At 39.1% G+C, this 19,290-nt stretch overlaps 1 protein-coding gene across 1 annotated transcript in view; it reads right to left on the bottom strand.

The window, feature by feature from the left end:
• PDE8B (phosphodiesterase 8B) overlaps positions 1 to 19,290 on the bottom strand; it is a gene marked incomplete at both ends in the record, with an annotated part of 71,782 nt that overhangs the window by 27,833 nt on the left and 24,659 nt on the right. The window contains 4 exons of the mRNA XM_082301402.1: positions 3,320 to 3,377; positions 5,303 to 5,362; positions 6,696 to 6,886; positions 11,546 to 11,605. Coding sequence (XP_082157528.1) covers positions 3,320 to 3,377; positions 5,303 to 5,362; positions 6,696 to 6,886; positions 11,546 to 11,605 — 369 coding nt within the window. The remainder of the gene's footprint in view (positions 1 to 3,319; positions 3,378 to 5,302; positions 5,363 to 6,695; positions 6,887 to 11,545; positions 11,606 to 19,290) is intronic.

Here is a 19,290-nt window from a genome sequence, read left to right as displayed (position 1 = left end):
AAGTGCAGAAAAGTATATAAAGTAGAAGCATGCTGGCCACAGTGAAAAAACTTTTACTCTAGACAGGAGAGAATGTTCTCTCTGTTAGGTTTGAAAGTGCTTGTGCTTGGTCCTGCTGAAATCAGAAATTTTATGTTGCTACAAAAGAAGTAGATTCTCTGACTTCAGTTAAAGTTTACTGATCAATCACATGCACTGACTTTAGTTATCACAGGAAATGCCCTGTGTTGTCACTAGTTCTCACAGCACAGCTGCACACACAGTCCAGAGCAGCATGCAAATGTCCAAAGAAGAGCCTTCAAGAAATCTATGCTTCTGTCCTGGATGAAAAACTCTGTTTTGGAGACCAGTGGCTTAATTCCAAGTTGTGAGCAAAACATAAAAAAAGTAAAATTAAAAACAACTGTTGGCATGGGTCTGTTTCACTCCTTAATGTTAAGATCTTAAAATATTGCTGTAACTTTCACTTCATACACTACAGAATGCATGGGAAAACAAAAGGTACAATATCAAGCTGGCAGAAGCAAAGGAGCAAACAAAGTTTTGTTTTTGTATATCAAACTGCCTGCAAACAAACTTCTCTTCTACAGCAGTGTAGATTTAGATTTTCAGTTTTAGGGTGCTCTTTTAAATAATCAAATACATTTGTGCTAAATTTAAAACAATAAGAACAAATCTATCAATAATATAAAATTAATCAATGATGGCAACCTATTTTATGAAATAGACTTACTAGACTATACTAAGGCTCTTTATAAACTAAATTTTACAGTAGTGTGTTTTACTGAAAAAATTTAACCACTGCTGTTCACCTACAAAACTCTTGGCACAAATCTTTTGCTAAGAATCAAGAATTGCAGCTTATCAAAGTTCTAACTGTGCTCTTAACTGCTGTATAGTCTTCTGCAGATGTACAGAATCACTTTCCCTAAGTTCACAGTGTTGATGCTGGTCATTCGCTGGCTGACTCAAAGCTGAGAAATTGACTGGGACATGAAAATGGCAGGAGACATTTCCTTTTGTAATCTGTGCTAATGTGACACAAGGATAAGAAGATCTCTGAACTCTCAGATATTAGAAGGCAGACAAAACACTTTCTTTACAGAAAGTTTTGTATGTATATAGTAGATTGTGATTTAAGTAACACGTACTCTTAAATTATTTTTTACTTCATTATAATGGGATTCTGCTGTTGTTCTTTATGGAACTTAGTACAAGCCACAAGAGTTATAAGCCAACAGGAATGCATAATTCTTCTTGCTTAGCAATAAAAATTAGGTTTAATATTAAAGACTTCTTTTATTCCAATCCAGAAAGTTTTAATAGTATCTGGTCAATGAGAATCAACATTTGTTTAGGAAAAAAGTTCAAAATACAAGACAAGTTTGTAATTCAGTAACTGCAAATGTTAAGATCCCTGGTTTGCTGATTTAAATCATAGCTAAAAATCAGTCAGGAAGCTAAATTGCTTATTCAAATTAGCCCACCCTAAGTAGGCCACCACTATCAGATTAATGAGGCAGAGAGGAAAAAAAAATCAGCATAATTAATGTACTGGATTAGCAACAGCATTAATACACAAACACAAAAGCTGTTAATGATATAGGGGGAAAATCAGAAGATGTAATAAAATATGTTCTTGAGAAGAAGGAAGAAAAAACAGAAATAAGTCAGCAAAAAAAAAAACTTATGATTTCAGCAGGTATGATTTTCCAAAAATAAATTTCATTTTTGCTGCTGAGGAAGAGACTCCCCACAAATACACCTTTCTGTTTGAAGAAGGGTCTTTTTAAATCTTTGTGTGGTAATGGATTTAGTCCCTACTGATCCCCATCCAAGCAAAAATGATTCCTATGTGCACCCCACAGCAAAAGTAGAAATCTTGACATCAGATGTATTTTAAAGTCTTGAAAATAATTCCAATAGTGAATTATTACATTATGCAAGCTCTCTGATAAATTTGGGACAGCAAGAGAGAGTAGTTACTGCAGCTGTCAGGTGCAAAAAGATTTTTCTTTCCAAGGCAGAGAGCACCACTGAGCCGTGTCTCACAGCTGCACAGTCTCCTCTGACTTTACCCAGTGCTACACCTAGAGTTACAATCTAGCTCACAAAACATATTGCCCTGCATCGTGTTCAAATGAAACCCTAGACATGAGAAGTAACAAAGTTTTCTTTGAAAAATATTAAAGCCCGAGAGAGAGAGAGAGAGAGAGGGAGAGAGATAAACTACACTAATAGACCACTGGCCTTCTTGGGCTGACCTTTCTCTTAGATTCACCTTTTCCAATTTTTAGAGCATCTAAGTGCTTTAGAAATGCTTTGGCCCCACAGTACCCTTGTAGCAGAGGCAAGATCTTATACCTCTTTTTTTGGGAGATGATCTGAAAATGGTAATTCTGGTTCATGTTCTGCTGTGTAAACAAACTTGGGCTGAATGTGAGTTAGCTCAGACACTGGACTCAGTATGAGCATAGGAACATGAGATTTTGCCTGGGTTAATTCCATCTCTTCCCTGATATTACCTACTATAGTTAATTTTCCTAACTATATATATATTTAAGAAAGTATATACAGTTAATTCTAACTCAAGATGTGCTTCTTTTGCTTAAGTACACATCCTTCCCTATGAATGGCTAACTTAAAAAATGCAGCTGGTTTATTTTAGAGTAATGTAACAGTCATATCCATCCAAAGCCACTCACATAAAGATTAGGAGAGGGTAAGCAACCTAGATTTTCAGAGCTGAGAACTCCTGCCTTTTGGCTCTCTCCTTCAAAGCCCTTTGAGAAACAGTATCAACAGTTATCTTCCCTTCTGCTGCTTGTACAGGAGTGTCTCTAACTCTGTACTGAGAAGAACTGTGCAAACCAACATAACAGACATAATGGGAAAAAAAATTCTTCTTCACACCACGAGCTGGACAGGTTTGTAGGCCCTTTAGAAGAGAAATCCCAGCAGCCTGAGACACACGGGGGGTCTGGGTGATGAGCCAGCATGTTGCAATATTTTAATCAGAGTCTCCCATCATTGTTTTTTAGTGCAGTCATCAACAAAACGCACCCACTACCCAGCCAGACCACATGGAAGTAATCTCAGTACTCCTGCCATTCTGAAAGGACTAGCTACATCACAGAGCTTCTCATTTCATATGCTTCTGGAACACACTGTTGAAAAGAAAAGTAAATTAACTGCCACTGCTTTCTTAACAATAAATTTCTGACAGAAAAGGATGTATAATTTTCAATTTGAGGAAGTGGAAGTGTCTGTAATTGATGAAGTTACTGTTTTCTGTATTACATAGGCAATTTATACATACCCTATCAAAGCCTGCATCAAGAAGGGGAAGAACAGAAGTCTCTTCTTGGTCAGCAGATCTACAAAACAAAATCACAGAACCACAGAATTATTCAGGTTGGAAAAGACTGTTAAGATCATCTAGTCAAACTTTTAACCCAGAACTGCTAAGCCCACCAGTGAACCATTTCCAAACTGCCACATCCACACATCTTTTAAATACTTCCAGGGATGATGATTCCACTCTCCTGAGCAGCCTGTTCCAATGCTTGCAATCCTTTCAGGGAAGAAATTTTTCCTAATGCCCTGTCTAAACCTCTCTTAGCACAACTTAAGGCCATTTCATCTTGTCAGGTCCCTTGCTACTTGGGAGAAAAGACTGACCCCCACCTGGATATAGCCTCCTTTCAGGTAGTTGTAGAGCGAAACAAGGTCATCCCTGAGCCTCCTTTCCTCCAGGATAAACACCCTCAGCTTCCTCAACCACTCCTCATAGGACTTGTGCTCCAGACCCTTCACCAGCTCTGTTGCCCTTCTCTGGACATCATCTCAATGTCCTTTTTGTCATGAGGGCCCAGAGCTGGATGCAAGATTTGAAGTGTGGCTTTACCTGTGCCGAGTATGAGGGGACAATCCCTGCCCTGATCCTGCTGGCCACACTGTTGCTGATCCAGGCCAGGATGCCATTTGCCCTCTTGGCCACCTGGGCACACCCTGGCTCACGTTCAGTCGCTGTCACCAGCACTCCCAGGTCCTTTTCCTGTGGGCAGCTTTGCAGCCACTCTGCCCCAGCCTGTGGCACTGCCTGGGGTTGTTGTGACCCAAGAGCAGGACCTGGCACTGGGCCTTGTTGAACCTCACACCATCGGCCTCAGCCCATGATCCAGCCTGTCCAGATCCCTCTGCAGAGCCTTCCTGCCCTCCAGCAGATCAGCACTCCCACCCAGCTTGGTGTCATCTGCAAACTGCCTGAGGGTGCACTCAATCCCATTGTCCAGGACATTGACACAGATATTAAGCAGGGCTGGTATATTGTATGGGCACAGAACACTTGAGGATTAGATGGTATGAATTTGACATAGTTCTCTGACTATAATGAACTCAGTGAGAAGAGTTTTTCCTAAAATACATACGTAAAATCGTACTGTTACAGAAGTTGGTGCTACAGCCTTCTATTATAGGTATTTGCAGCTTTTATACAGCTTGATAGTTATTCCTACAGCAAACCTGACAGGTCATCCAGAGAAGTCCTGTATCTCTTTACATACACAGAAGGTGATTGCAAAAAGAAAGTATGAAAAAGATAAAAGACATTCTGTGATATCCTATGAGAAACAATCTTAAAAAAATGTTATTAAAATAAAGTTAAGTTGCAAAATCTTGTTCAGCAGCAAATCTAGTTGATTTTCAAATCTTGCCAGTAATAGTTCTCCTGCCACTCTATTTCCTAATATTTTAATTGATCTAGGAAATTAATAAAATGACAATGGATTCAGTAGTGTGTAGGAGTTATAACAAGGGTATTTGAAGGTATTTGATAAATATATATTTAAATCAGTAAGAATTCTTCTTAAATGTATGGGGTATGAATTAGTGAATAAGGGTTTCAGGACAACATTCTGGTGAATTTAGCATCAACAGGATTGAGGTTTTCCCCAGAACCCAGTTCAATAAACAACGTGTTACTTATCTAGTAATTTCCTTTAGAAAGTAATACACAGCTTTCTGGTTTTGGTTTGGATTTTCTTTTTCTCTTAGAAAAAACACATACCTGTTTGATTTTCTTACTATACAACCTGTTCTGAAGGTGACAGTGATAATACTAATCTGCACTAAAGGAAAGTTATAAAACACTCAAATAAAACATAAAACATCACTAGCGCATTTTGGGTGAAAAATACTGCATTTACTCTGTAAGACTTGCTAGTAAGATATAACTGTTCTATGTTAAATTACTGTTCTTACAAAGTAAAATAAAAACCTTTCACAAACCAGTAATACTTACATGCGTGGAACCACAGCAAGTATTACAGTATGCTCTGATGGCTCTGTGGCACGAATAGACCTGAGGAAACAAAAATTTGTCAGTTACACTGAATGCTTTCTCAATATTGTTCTGAGTACCTTCACTGAAAATATAAATGAAAGTCAGGACTGAAAGACACCATTGAGGCTAGAAAATACGATAGTGCACTGCCAAACCTGCCTATCCCCACTTAGACAAACCATTTTCATTTTGCCACCAGATTTCTCATTTTGCTCTAAGCAGGTAAGAAGGCAAAAGCTCCAAAACCACAGAGTACAAACATCAGCTTTTCAAACCCACTCGCATGACCTAGTGAAGGTTTCCCCTGTGTACTCAGCTTATCTGGGGCAGACTGCCCTGAATTCAAGAGTTGAGAAAGGTCAGTCCATGCAAAGCATTTTCAATGCCCTTGACTAATTTAAACAAGAATCTCTGCCCCCTCTAATATTTACCACTGTCCTTCTAGACACCACAAAATTTTGTTTACAGGGTGGGAAGTGCTTTCAAGGCATGCAAGTAAGAAAAGTGGGCATAACAAATTACGAAAAGACTATAGTTTATTATATACAGAATAAGCAAAATTTCACCACCCTGCATATTATTGAGAAACCGAAAAAGATATTACCAGCTATCAGAAGAGCACCCCATTTGTGTTTTACTGTCTAATCATAGGTTTTTGGACTCATATCACACTGTCCCGAATAAACAATCTTTATGTTCATCTGTTGGTCTTTAGAAGTATGGTAGAAGAACATACATCAGCACAAGTATTTGAGCACTAAATGCCCCTTGTCATAAACGTGGCGAATTTCAGCTCATGGCAGACTAGAAGCACAGTATGATGCAAAATGCATGCTGCAGCTGAAACAGTGTATTTTAGCAAAGAATTCCAATACTATGCACTCATAATCTTAATGCACCTTAGACACAACCATGTGGACTGGAAGAGTGATGCAAACCTTTGCGAAGAACTGGCAGTGCCTGACCTTGTGGACAAACAAACACATTCCTTTGAAGTCTTCAGCTTCAGATTTTGCTGCAGCAGTAAGCCAGGAAAGATGCAGCACAGACAGCAAGGAATAATTTCACAACAGCTTTGGCTTATGCTCTGATAGAAGCCCCATGACCTAGAGACAATTCTACAATTCAACTTTGGCATAGTGTAGTTTTCATATCGTTATTCTCTTACAGATGTATGCAAACCTCCTGGCCTCAGTCCCCAAACTTCCATTTTACTACAATTTTAGGTGTTCATTTTTTGTTTGTTGTTTTTATCTTCTTTTCCCCCCTATTTTTTCTTTTAAAATTAGGAGGTTTGGTTTTGTACAATGTATTCTGCAGCTTAAGAGAAGCATAAGGTCCTTTAGGTTACCTGCAGATATCTTCTGCATCAAAATATTTGGAGTTCCTGTGATCTATAACAATTATTTCCTGATGCTTATCCAGGAAACATTCAAGCGCTGACTCTGGAGTCCAGGCAACGTGGCACCTGTATCCTGCTCTGTCACAAGCCCACCAGAAGCCATTGCTTTGGTTGTCTTCTTTTGCAAAGACCAGCAAAACCTGCAGGGGATGGAAAACAGCAGCACCACATTAAACACATAAAGTAGTCCTCTGCATGGTGCAAGTCTTAACAAACACTTCTGCCCTGTAGAAGATTGAGTCTGCTTTGAAGTGGGAAGCTTGAACCACAGGTTGTAAACCAGCCAATGCAGTAGTACCTCTTTCTTAATGGATAAAGTGGTCATCAATAGATAATCAATAGTTACCTTTTTTAAACAAGGACTGGTATTTAGGACAAAACCAACTTGCCACATGATGATTTTTTCCTCCCTCCTGTTCCAATTCAATCAGCAACCAGCTGGAGTGTTCAAATATCATTGCCACTCTCAAACATCATTGCCACTCTCATCAGGCCATCCGAGCCACACACACTTTTGATTGTAATGAACTGTGTGAAATGCAACTGCCTTAGTTACCACTTATCATCCCTGAAGACATGGGCAAGCAATTAACACAGTTTTATTTGTTCTTTCTCCTTTAAGGCAAAAAATATGGCATTAACCAATATTACTTCAAAGCCAAAAAGAGCAACAGACAAGCAGGTATGTACAGGATGGAGTATGGAGGAAAAATATTCAAATATGAGAATTTTTTACCCAATAAATTGTCCCAAATTGTCCCTAAGCATATGAAGTAGTTTAGACAATTTCAACTGAACACTTAAGGAACTGATCACACAAGGTAGGAAGTCTACTGAGGCACTACTCTAAAGATCAAGGAGATGCTGTAGGAAGCCTGTTTGCAAGCTGGCACAGAGAGGAGAGGCTGAAAACAGCTGTATTTCTGTGCTTCTTATGTAAAACAAAGTGTTTTTCAGAGAGAATAAATTTTTCTTCCTTGCCCTACAGTGCACACATTATCAGCATCCAATTTATTCATACCAGTTGTGCAGACATTTCCCATTACAACTGCACACATTTACCATGGCTACTGATAACTAACCATGCTACCCTATGTGTCAGATACAGAAAAGGGCTCATTTAATGCAAATATGCTGTGAAAAAGAAGGCATCAAAAAGTCAAAAGTTTATCCACAGCTATTAAAATTGCACAAAAAGTCAGCACCCAGAGACTAGTTATGTATAAAGCAAAATCCTGTTCATTTCACAAATAGAAGTCATCCCCTGACTTTACTGAAGCAACCTGTTTAAGAAAAATATGCAAAATTTGCTCCAAATGCCTGTAGGAAAGGTCAATAACCTTTATCTGTCTTGCTTTATGCAGCTGGGGTGTCAGCACATGAATTTCAACACCATCAGTCTAGAAGCTAGAAAAGGTGACAGTAGCCTTCCTCTTGTCTTTAGTTGTCTGGATTGTTGGCTTCTAAGCAATAAAAAAATCAATCATTGTTACTGTGACAGGACAACCAGTCAGAGTTTTATTAAACAATGGAAGAAAATGATACACTCAGAATTTCTGTAAATATTAAGAATGTAAAAGTTTCGATTTATTGGAAGGTTTTTGATTGCCATTATCAATGAGGAGATTTGGTTTACTGACACTTAACACCCAAGATAACTGTTGTCACTCCTCCTAATCCCTGATTTTTTTCCCAGCCATCAGTGTGTTGGAAAGCAGTGATGTGGCCAAGCTGCAGATTTTGCTGATTCCTGATTCAAGTCCCTTCTCTGATACAATTTTCTGTTTGGTTCCAACTGCCATTAGTTTTATTTTGTTCTTAGTCTGGAACATTGTGGGGAAAGAAAATTTGAGGTGGTTGGGGGTGGCTCATTTTTTGATATCTTCCTTCTCTCAGCACTCCCAGTTTGGAAATAAAGGATGGCAAAATGCAATCCTTTACCAGCTGTGAAATAACGGAGATTAATGAAACCATCCAATCTCTCACTAGTAGCTAATTATCAGTGTGCAAATCCTTCTGAGAATATTAACTTTGAAAGTTGTTTTAAAGTATTAATACTATGCTTTCTCATTAACATTTGTATGAAGCTTACTATAAATCATCAAAACATAACATAACTACAAGTACATTTGAAGAACGCTGTTGAAGTCAAGATAAAAATATGACAATCCGTATAAACAACATTATCAAGGAAATGCTTAAATTCAATATGTGTTCCTTGGCAAAAAACTGCCAAATGTAGTTATTCTTTTGCTGCATAGTATACCGATGTTACTGTAAAAAGATAATTTTACTCAATGTTGCCCTAGTCTGGGAACACCATGGACTTTCTCTGTAGAGGCCTTTACAATTTTGGTGATGTACTGAAATTTTTACCCTCTTTCTAAGTATTTGCTTCACACAACCATTGCACATCTTGTTCCCAGTTCATTACACAAATACAGAAAATGGACAGAAATTTGCTTTAAAGAGTTTGAAAAACAAGAAGAAATACCAGCTGAGGACACACAGGCTGCCAAACGGAAAAAGAAAATTACAGCAGCTTAAGAAGTTACTTATTATTTTCAAATCATCATATCCCAGCAAGAGACTTTCAAGGTGGAAAAGACATAGTATCTCTGAATAAATTTACAGAGGGGCTGCTGTTATATTGGTATGAAGGAACAGTGAAATGCTGTGCATCGTCGTGCTTCATTTGCAGCTCATGGGGGAAAATCACAGTGTCAACACTGTGGAAGAGATGATGGCAGATAAATGTCCTAAAAGGTGAGAAAATGCAGCATTTGAATAGGAACACACCCAAACATTTATGAGCAAACATTTCTGCAAGAGGATCCAACACCTTTTTTATGTGCACTAATTGTTTATAAAAACCACCGATCTCCTGTGTCCCCTGGAGGAACCACATTTTCACTTACTTTCAGCACGGTCATTTCTGAGGTCTTGAAATCAAACCATTCCTATTTGCAAGACTTGGCACAAAATTTAGGCAACTGTGCAAGCTGTATATGGGATGTTTGGAGAGTTGGAGTAGGCTGGTTTGCTTTGGACTCTTCCCTTTGCCTCTTAAGGCCAGGAGCACCTCGGTCACAATTCTGTACAAACTAAACCAGATTTTTCCTCTGACATATATGGTCATAAAGTCCAATGGGGAATCTATTAAATGGTTTATGGCAGGTCACAGGCACAAGTAAGGTCACTTCTCAGACAAAAAATTTGTGCCATTTTGAGGTTGGCACAGGTGTCCCATAACAGCCTAAAACACACCAGCAATAAAATGGACTTCACCAAGAAAAGCCCCAGTAGCAATTGTTTTAACAAACTGAACTTTCTCTCAGACAATTGTAAACATGATTAATCATCCACAAATAGACGTTTAAAATGTGATATTCAGTAGCTGTTTGCACTGCACAGAGAAACACATAATTGTATTGTCAAGATGGAATAAAAGATTAGCACACCATTTTTTAAATGCGTGGATGTGTGCAATACTTGCCAAATTATCTGAGGTAATGTGACTTGTTCCACAAACAAATGAGGTGGGTTTACATAAAGTGTTTTATTTTACTGTAAATAAGTTAATTTATGGCAACGTCTTGAAGGAAAATTCTTCAGTTAATGATTTTCCTTAATAATTTCTGCTTAAGACAGATTCTTTTCGTACACAGATTCTCATTTGTGCAATGTAAGGACAAAATAACAGCCCCATCTGAAAAGATACCAAGAAGAATGTCAGTTTTTAAAAACAACAAAAATCCAACTTTCCCTTGGGCAAATCCAATTTCTAGAAAGTAATATCCTGACCAAAGCACTGAGAGTATTTGTAGTTGTTAAATATCTGCTTGATAATCTTTCTGAAGATGAACATGACTTAGAAACATTTTTCCGTGAAGAGTTCCACAATTATGTGTTGAAATTCCCTGCAAAACCAAAGACTGTTCTACTGCTGAAGCCACTGCCCCACAGTTTTATTGCAGTATCAACAACTAATTTCATCAGATTGAGTCATCATTAAGTCTGAATGTAATGACATAAAAATGTAAAGCCTTATGATGCATTTCTTCCACACATAGGTTTTTCACACAGAGGGTGACTGGTGACTAAATGTCTTTGTAATTCACAGAATTAAGTGACCCATAAATTAATTCAGATTAATTACGTATCACTAAAACAATGTTAAAGGCTAAAATTATTTCATTTCCTATAATCTGAGAGTTTCAACATCCATTATAAGCTAAAAAAATACCCACTTGGGATCTGATACTGTCACAGGAACAAAATCTACAGAAAAAGAAGCAGGTGTGGATAAGAGCTGTTGCTCCTTAAGCTGAAGTTCAACCTGTCTTGCTGGAGGTTGTGTGATTTCTTGGACTGGTGGTCTGTAGAACATAGTTCTCTGTCCTGTTACAGTTGTCTGTCCTGTTGTGCAAAATCCAGCAAAACTGAACACGTACGTAAACTTCATGAAGCTCTCTGCTTTGGTATATCAAAACGGAACAGTTTTTAATATCCACAGGGGCAGCTCTTTCCCCATTTAATGCACATACACACACTCCTACTGGCAGGACAGATAAAAGGAATTAGGGGATGTTAATGGAAATCTAAATGTCTTGTTTACCGAGTCAATTTACTTGTAGATCTCTTCTCAAGCAATCAGATACACAAAATGTACAATATCCATCTCACAGTCCTTGTACAAGTGAAATTAAAATATTATACTTAACTATAGAGGTTGAACCTTAATTTCTTCACCTGTTAACACTGAATTGGCTCTATCAGAAACTGAAGGAGGATCTTACCTGTATTGGGTGTTGTGTCAGTCTCATGGGCCCAACTTGTACTTCTGTAGTTGAAGCCTGCTAAAGAAGAGTAATACAGATATTTTTTTTCAGTCTGGTTCTTAACGAGATAGCATTTTACATACAAGAATTAAAGATCAAACAGAACCACAAAGGATGCTAAAAGGCACAGTGGCATATGACTAGCAGCCTTACTTGGTTGTTTTGAAGTGTATCTTACATGGTCATATTTACCAGATTTGTATATTTGTTTTACTTGCCTGTAAGTTAAAAATTGTAGGGTTTTAAATAAGGAAGCAAGAAACACACATTTCCTTTTCCCTCCTTCCCCAGCCTTGGTTACATAGAAGGATTGTTTTTGCTGAAGACTACAGAAAGCTATTTATCTCTGGCCAAAAGTTATTCATTTGAATGTAATACAGAAATTTTATTATGGTCTTGTGACATATCCTAGATGATAATGTTTTAATGGGATTGATTAGGAAAGAAGTGACTTTTCAGAAAAGGGAACTTGTTTGGGTTGCAGATTTAAAGTTGTTTCCCAGAACCACAGCCTTTAGTTTTCAGGTAAAAATATCACTACCATGTGAGCTGTGACATTTTCAGAAGACATGAGAGCACATCATAATTTAAACCTACTGCAAGAAAGCCAGTAGATGTGGGCTGTGGCTGCTTTGTTTGTTTTACTTCTTAGGAGCTGGACTACGCTAATACTTTTTGTATTTTTGTGTCTTGATACATTTCAGTACACTTCTCCTGTACACTACTGGTTTGTTTCACTTCAGATCATTAGCTACAGAAGGTTGTTAAGCAACTCAACAATACATATGTCCTCACACAGGTGCACACACTTAACGAGAAGAGTCTTTAAACCCTTAAAATGTTCATGTATATGGAGAATTAGTTGCAAGTCACCAATCTCCAAAAAGCCAGATTCTTTGGTTTCCTGGTTACCAGTTAGCCCAGGTGTCCCAGGTGTAGGTGAGTTAAAGCAATCACCCTGCAAGACATGTAATCTGACCAAACCCCTAATTGCAGGCAGATTCCCAAGGCCATTCCCTGACACACAGGAATCCTGGAGCCTTATTTCTGTGGTATTTTGCTCTGTGGTACTCATAAGTTTGAGCCTTTGATACAGGCAACACTTAATCCTTAAAAAATGTATTTTTCAAAGGAATGTGTATAAATATTTAGAGCAGATGAAGTTCCCAGTATTCCACTCTTTTCTTCAGAGAATACAATACCATGTTAAGCATTAACAGCCTTGCCTGCATGTGAGACAGTGGCATTATGTATAGCTACAACTGACACGTTGGACTTTCATGCACCACTGCACATCGATTCTTCTCAGCCCAACAACGTACGTCAGAAGGTGGTAACGGGCAGCACTCCAAAAGATTAAACTACAAAGCCTGCCACTGTTTTCCAAAGCAAAAACTGCCCCCAATATAAGTGTAGTTAACCTCTCCTTTTCTCACAGAAAAGCTTCACTTCCCACTTGAGCTCCTGCTGTAGCAGAACCTAGCTTAGTGCCAGTAAGACTATCTGAACAGAAATGGAAGTTAGCACCCATCATCAGCCACGAGTTAAGAGTAAGTTAAAGGAACAGTCCTCTGAAAGCTCAAAACCCCTCTTCCCCCAACCAAAAAAACCCCAAACCCTGCACATTCACACTCCAATGGTACTAAGTACAAAGCTCTTAAATAAATCTTTTATCATTATATGCTTTGATTTAAAAAATATTTTGAAGTAATCTTATTAGACAAATCTGTAAGATTACACAACAGACTTCAGTCAAGTCTCAGAGCAAAAGCTTATTTTTTGACAATACATAGCTCAAACTGTCTCAGAATCTGTGGATCAGGAGCCTGAGATTCTTCAACAAAGGAATACAGACACATCCATGTATGTTCAGACACAGATATTTATTTTATTATCCATTTATTAATGCCAGAGAAATATTAGGGAACTCACATTGTAAATGAATGCTTTCCACTTTCTACCACTTCAGAGGACATCCAGTGTTAGTCATTCTCTATTGTCAAAACTGGAATAACTATGTCCAAGACACAGATCAATGCAGGCAAGTCTATCAAATCCTTTACAGAGATTACTTTATAGATTAGCCACTTTTCTTATCCTGTTTATTTTAAAACAGCAACAAAATAATCCGCTCACTCAGACTCTGACTCAGAGTTTTTCTCCTGGCTCTTTCTGTGTCAGCCTCATGAATAGAAAACACTTGAATAGAAGGACAAAAAAATCAGGGTCTTTCTCTCTCTATCTCTCTCTCTTCCTTCCAGTTTCAGGGTGCTCCTGTCTTTGCTAACAGCAGGAAAGCTAGGTAAAAATTAGAAAATCTGAGAGCCTTGATGTAGGTGAACTTGTCCCTGTCCTGCTCAGTGCAGACATGATGGGGTCAGAACCACACAGGGATGCAGAATAGGTGCTCTTATGTCTGAAAGATTGCTATGTATAGCCTTTAAGTCCCTAAAATGCTCAACTTCATTACTTATACAATGGATGGAAACAGATGGGACTGTCAAATCAAGACTGGTAATGGACCTCAGTTTGGGAAGGATAAATAAACCTTCTCATTAGATACAGCAAAAACTATGTCTGACATCCTCCTTTCTGGTCTTTAAGTTCTGAGTCTTGTTTTACAACCTGAATCAGACCCTTGGATTCATATGCCCAAATTGCTGCAGGTATAAGTGACTGACTCACTTTTCTCTTTCAAGACTCAGCTAAAGGAGGCAACAAAAATAATGACGTGTTCCTGGCCTTCACAAATCCTATGGATCTCTCACTGGCCTGGAGGGAATAATTCCGCATCTTCTGAACTCCCAGAAGAATTTGATCATGTGGACATTCCATATTAGTGATACCATGACCATACCTCTGTTCATTTCCTCACTTAAGTGAATATCACATTGCTGATGATTTCCAATTTAAATAAAGCTCTCATTATTTGACTGGCTGCCAGGAAGGACTGCTAATAGATCTGCAACCTAAATCAATTAGTGTAGTAGCTCATAACAGACTTTTCTGGTAAAACATGCAGAGACAAGCCTGATTCCAAAGAGGCCAGTGAGAAAATCCCCAATTTCAGTGAGCAGAGGAGCAGACACTCTGTTGAAAGCAAAGAAATAACCACCTAGAAATAATAAAAGCTTAAAAACAGTAAAAAAAAAAAAAAGGTTTAACATCTTTAACTTTTGAAAACTATTTTCAGTATCATTATAATCTCCTAAGCAACCTCCAAAGGAATCAGCTATGAAACAAATAATTAGACAAAGTCAATGGCACTTTCTTAGCTCTTAGGCTTTTGTGTAAATCGGTGATCATCAATTATCTTACTATCATAGCAGGGCCATTAAGCAAAATGCACTTACTACTTCATCGAATTTTCACCTTTCTAAATCCCCAGAACAAAAGTCTTCACCCCATTATGGCTGCAGACTTACAGCCCTTGCAGTTTATGAATCATCAATAATTACCAACACGCCACTGTAATTAGTGTTGACTAATTAGTACAGCAACATCTTCTTGCATAATTCTGTGCTGCTTCGGAGCAACAAAAGCAGCTATAGCCAACCAAGCAGTGAAGCAAAGGTGTTGGTGAGCTCAGTCTCTTAAAAAGGCTCAGGATGGATGTGCCAGTTGAGAAGCAACACACAGATGCCAAGGTCCCTTTGGATGCCCTTTTGCCCTGAGGTCTCCTTGCCCTTTTCCCTTTCCCTGGTGCATCCCTTCGTTCAGCTCTGTAGTGTTTTCAGATGCCTTCCCCTTCGGTTTTTCAAGCAGGTTAACAGGAATCTCTTTTTGACCCAGCTTTCACCACAGCCTTGTGTTTGCCTGGCCACATCTCCCCATCTTTGCCAGGGCTCTTTTGTTCTTTCCCTCCAGCTCAGTTTCCTCTATCCACACTGATGGTGAAGATTGGCACCTTAGCCTCTCTCATGGCTATTACCATGTCTAGGTTTGATTGTACCACTGTTTTGAACCTCAAGGCCCTTCGCTTTTTTTTTTTTTTTGCCTGGTCAAACAGCAGTCCACAAACGTGTGACTTCAACACTGGCCTTAGTCTTGCATGAATTCCCTTATGAGACACAGGGCCAAGAGCTGTTCTCCAACACCCTTGGCCTGGAGCTGGTGTCCTGCTCCTCCACCTGCTAGAGCACACGACAGCAAATTTACACTTCTCTGTTCTTCCCCTTTTTTTCTTTGTCTTGTCTTCCTTAGTAGAACTATATCACAATCTTTCTCCTCTTTTACTTTTTTATCACTGCTGGTCCATTCAACTCCAATCCACTGGCATTTTGGTACAGTTTTTAACACTTGGCCACTCTTTCTCTGTTTGGAGTCCCCTTATATTTCTTTGCCAGCTCCAACTGTTACACAGACTATCACTTGACCTGTTTAGCAATTTGTGTTTATAAAGAAAGGGCAGATTTACAGGAGAAAACTGAAGAGCTCTTTTCAACTCTGAGTCAAAAAGCCTCTAAATGATAAGCTGGCAAAGGGGGAGACTAGGTAGGATGAATCACTCCTACAGTACATACTCATACTGCTGAAGACTTGGTCCTGAGCTAGATGGATTTTGGCCTGACCTTCCTCCCCAGCCTTTTCAGAAACCATCTTTCCCTACCTCACTCATTTGACTGACTGCCTCTTCATCCCCTCCACCCACCAGCACAGTTACTGTCACAACTCTCTTTCAGGAAGCACTTCTCTCTGCCACTTCTGTTGTCAAATTCTGTTGGGTTTTGTAGTTGTTATATTTTTTCCCGTCAAATTCTCCTTGCTATGCTTCCCAGATGACTTTTACATCTGCTTCCTGAGATGCTCACGCCCTTCATTTTCCTCGCCCCCACTAGAGGGCTGCCAACTCACTCTGCTCCACAAGCTGCTCCCCTCTTGCTAGCTGGCTGCCACTTATCCAAGGAGCCCAGAGGAGCATCAGATGGTTGGATAGCTCAACTCTGAAGTTAATGCAAGGTCATGCTATTTTTTTTTCTGAAAACAATCATCAAACACACATACCACTTAGAAAAAATAAGTTTCATTCCTGCAGTCTCTGCAAGCACCCTTAACAGAAGCCCAACCCATCAGGTACACAGGTAAAAAATAGACATTTGGAAGTGGTGGCCTGCTAACAGCATGTGTGACAACACACACTGAGGTGTGCAGCATGAAAATACTACAGGCACAGGCAACACACTGGACCCCAAACCCACAAGACACGTATGTTTGGCAGGCTCTGCCGTACTTTGTACCTACATGTAGCTCAAGGGTAGAGTTCACAAACCTACATCTGGTTTTTGTGCCTCTGAAAAGCAAGAATTGGGACAAGGCCATATTGACACCCCCAATTGTGTCTGCACACAAAAGAATTAGAAATTTACAAGGGAGCGGAAAAAGTCAAGAGGAAAAAGAGCCCTTCCTTCCATTACTACTTTTACTCCTGGCTGATGAAATCCAGCTCCTGTTGCATACTCTCACCCATGACCCTTGAGCTCCTTTTTTGCAGTGATCTGTGTCTGAAAAGGAGCCTTAAGCCCTAACTTTCTTCCACATCTCCTTCTTCCCCACCAACCTTGCCTTCACCTGGTGGGAGAGCTCCCATTTGGGAGTGAAGCATTTCAAACCAAGCATGGCTAGGCATAGAACACCATATATCAGATCCACCAGTCCACTGCAGTCCCTGCATTTCTCCCATGCTCTGAATAGCAGCCTGACTGGGTTCCTCAGAGGACCTGCCACAGAGATGCCTCTGACTGAGAACTCCACACGTTCTTCACTGTGAGCCATGTGCCAAGACTTCATATCCTAGTAGAGATAAGATGGTCAGGAGTTCTGGAGACAAGAATAAGTCTTCATAAAAACTTCAAAGTAAGGATAAAATGCCTAAAGTTGAATTTGTGGGAATTACACAGTTGTTAACATATTGAATGTTTAATTTGTTTGGGGTTTTTTGTGTTTGGTTCTCAGAGTCCGCTTCTACAACTGTTTTTGTGCAAAGCTGAAAAGATCTGTCTCAGAGTCAGCTTCAGGAACAGATGTTAAGATTTCTTTCTTCATTCATTCCCATTCCTCTCTATATGGTTTCCTGACTTGTGTTTCAAACAAGAAATTAGAAAAATAAGTAGTCAAAACCACAGATCTGTTTCTTCTCTATTTCTCACTCCTTTTCTCCAGCCCAGAACATAAGTAATCTGTTTTTAAGCAACTAAAGTCAGTAATGATCATATAATCTTGCTGTTTCAATTTAAAATCAGTGGTAAGGGAAGAAAAGCAAACAGGGGAATGCAGGTAAACCTCTGAAAGACGTGGGGAAGAGAGAGGGAAACAAGAAGCAGTTAGCACTAACAGGTCATAATTAATGGATCATCCTAAGGAGAACAAAAATTGAGAAGGAAATACCAGTGTCAAGTTGATAGAGATTTTAGATGACTTTTTGAACAAGGAAGCTGACACTTGTAAAATAATCCTATGAGCTCTAGTATAATAAACATGTAACTGACGAAAGAATATTATTTTAGGACTTTTTATATTCTGCTCACAGTTTGGTAGCAGCTTCCTTGTGAATACATTATCATAATAGGACAATAGAACAAACAAGCAGAAAAGACACTAGTTCAGCCATTATGGTGCTACACTTGGCATACAAACTACCATTTTTGAGCAGTCCTCAATTCTGTGCACAGCAGCAGCTACTTTGAGGCCTTTCAAGGCTACAAAAGGCTCAGAAACCCTCAATCCCTAGAAGGTAGTCCACATCCCTTTTATTCCTATAATTTGCACATTAGGGCTTTCAACAGCATCTAGAAGCTGTCCTGCACTTTGTACACACAGTTTCTCACCACACAGATTTTTCTTACGTGGATTCAAGGATCACAATCTACCATTAGGACCACTACCAAAATTCTGCTTCTTGATGTCAGCACAGAGCAAATTTGGTGTCCAAGATACAGTTGCCTGAACACATTTGATTAAGATGCTCCTTAAAAAAAACACCAAAAAATCTCTAGGGAGATTTCTAAACACATTCACAGTTTTAAAAATCCTGTGAGGAACAATCAAAAAATCGGCCAGACCAACCAATCTTGGCCCAATATCCTGTCTTCAGAAGTGGCCAAAAGCAGATGGAAAACTGGAAAAGGCAAAACCAGGGCAAGCACAGAGTGACATGGTCCCTTACACCCCCTAACTTTGACATTTATAGCTCATCTCAGCTTATGCTTTTCTGCTCACAAAGCAGTAGGGCATTTAAATGAAGATCATCCATTTCTTCACTGACCACGTACAGTGTCTCCAAACTCACAGCACTGGGAAACTTCCTCCCCTTCCCCCAGATATTAAGAACCTGAATAAGAGGAAGGGCCAGGCTAATGGCTTGAGATGTTCAGTGAAACACCAATGAATAAAAAATCACAAAATTTTTGGCTTGAAGGGACCCCTGAAGGCCATCTAGTCCCTCCAAGTGGTGCCATTGCAATGCTTGATCAGGTCAGCCACAGCTTTCCCTATCCCTTGTCAACATGGCTGCTGCTCAGCAACCACATTCCAGCCTGTACTGACAAGAGAGGAATTAAAATCCATTTACTGGACAAGTGCTTTAATTTCCAAACTACTGTGTTCTTAGATTTTTGGAAGGAAAATCAATGACAGAATGCATCAAGTTTATTTTGAATACTTTTGACTTTATCAACAGCAGTTTCTCTGAAAGTATATTTATTTTG

Source organism: Coloeus monedula (assembly GCF_965178545.1).
Source record: "Coloeus monedula genome assembly, chromosome: Z".
Taxonomy (NCBI): Eukaryota; Metazoa; Chordata; class Aves; order Passeriformes; family Corvidae; genus Coloeus; species Coloeus monedula.
The sequence above is the reverse complement of the archived record's forward strand: the minus strand, read 5'-3'. Positions and strand labels throughout refer to the sequence as shown.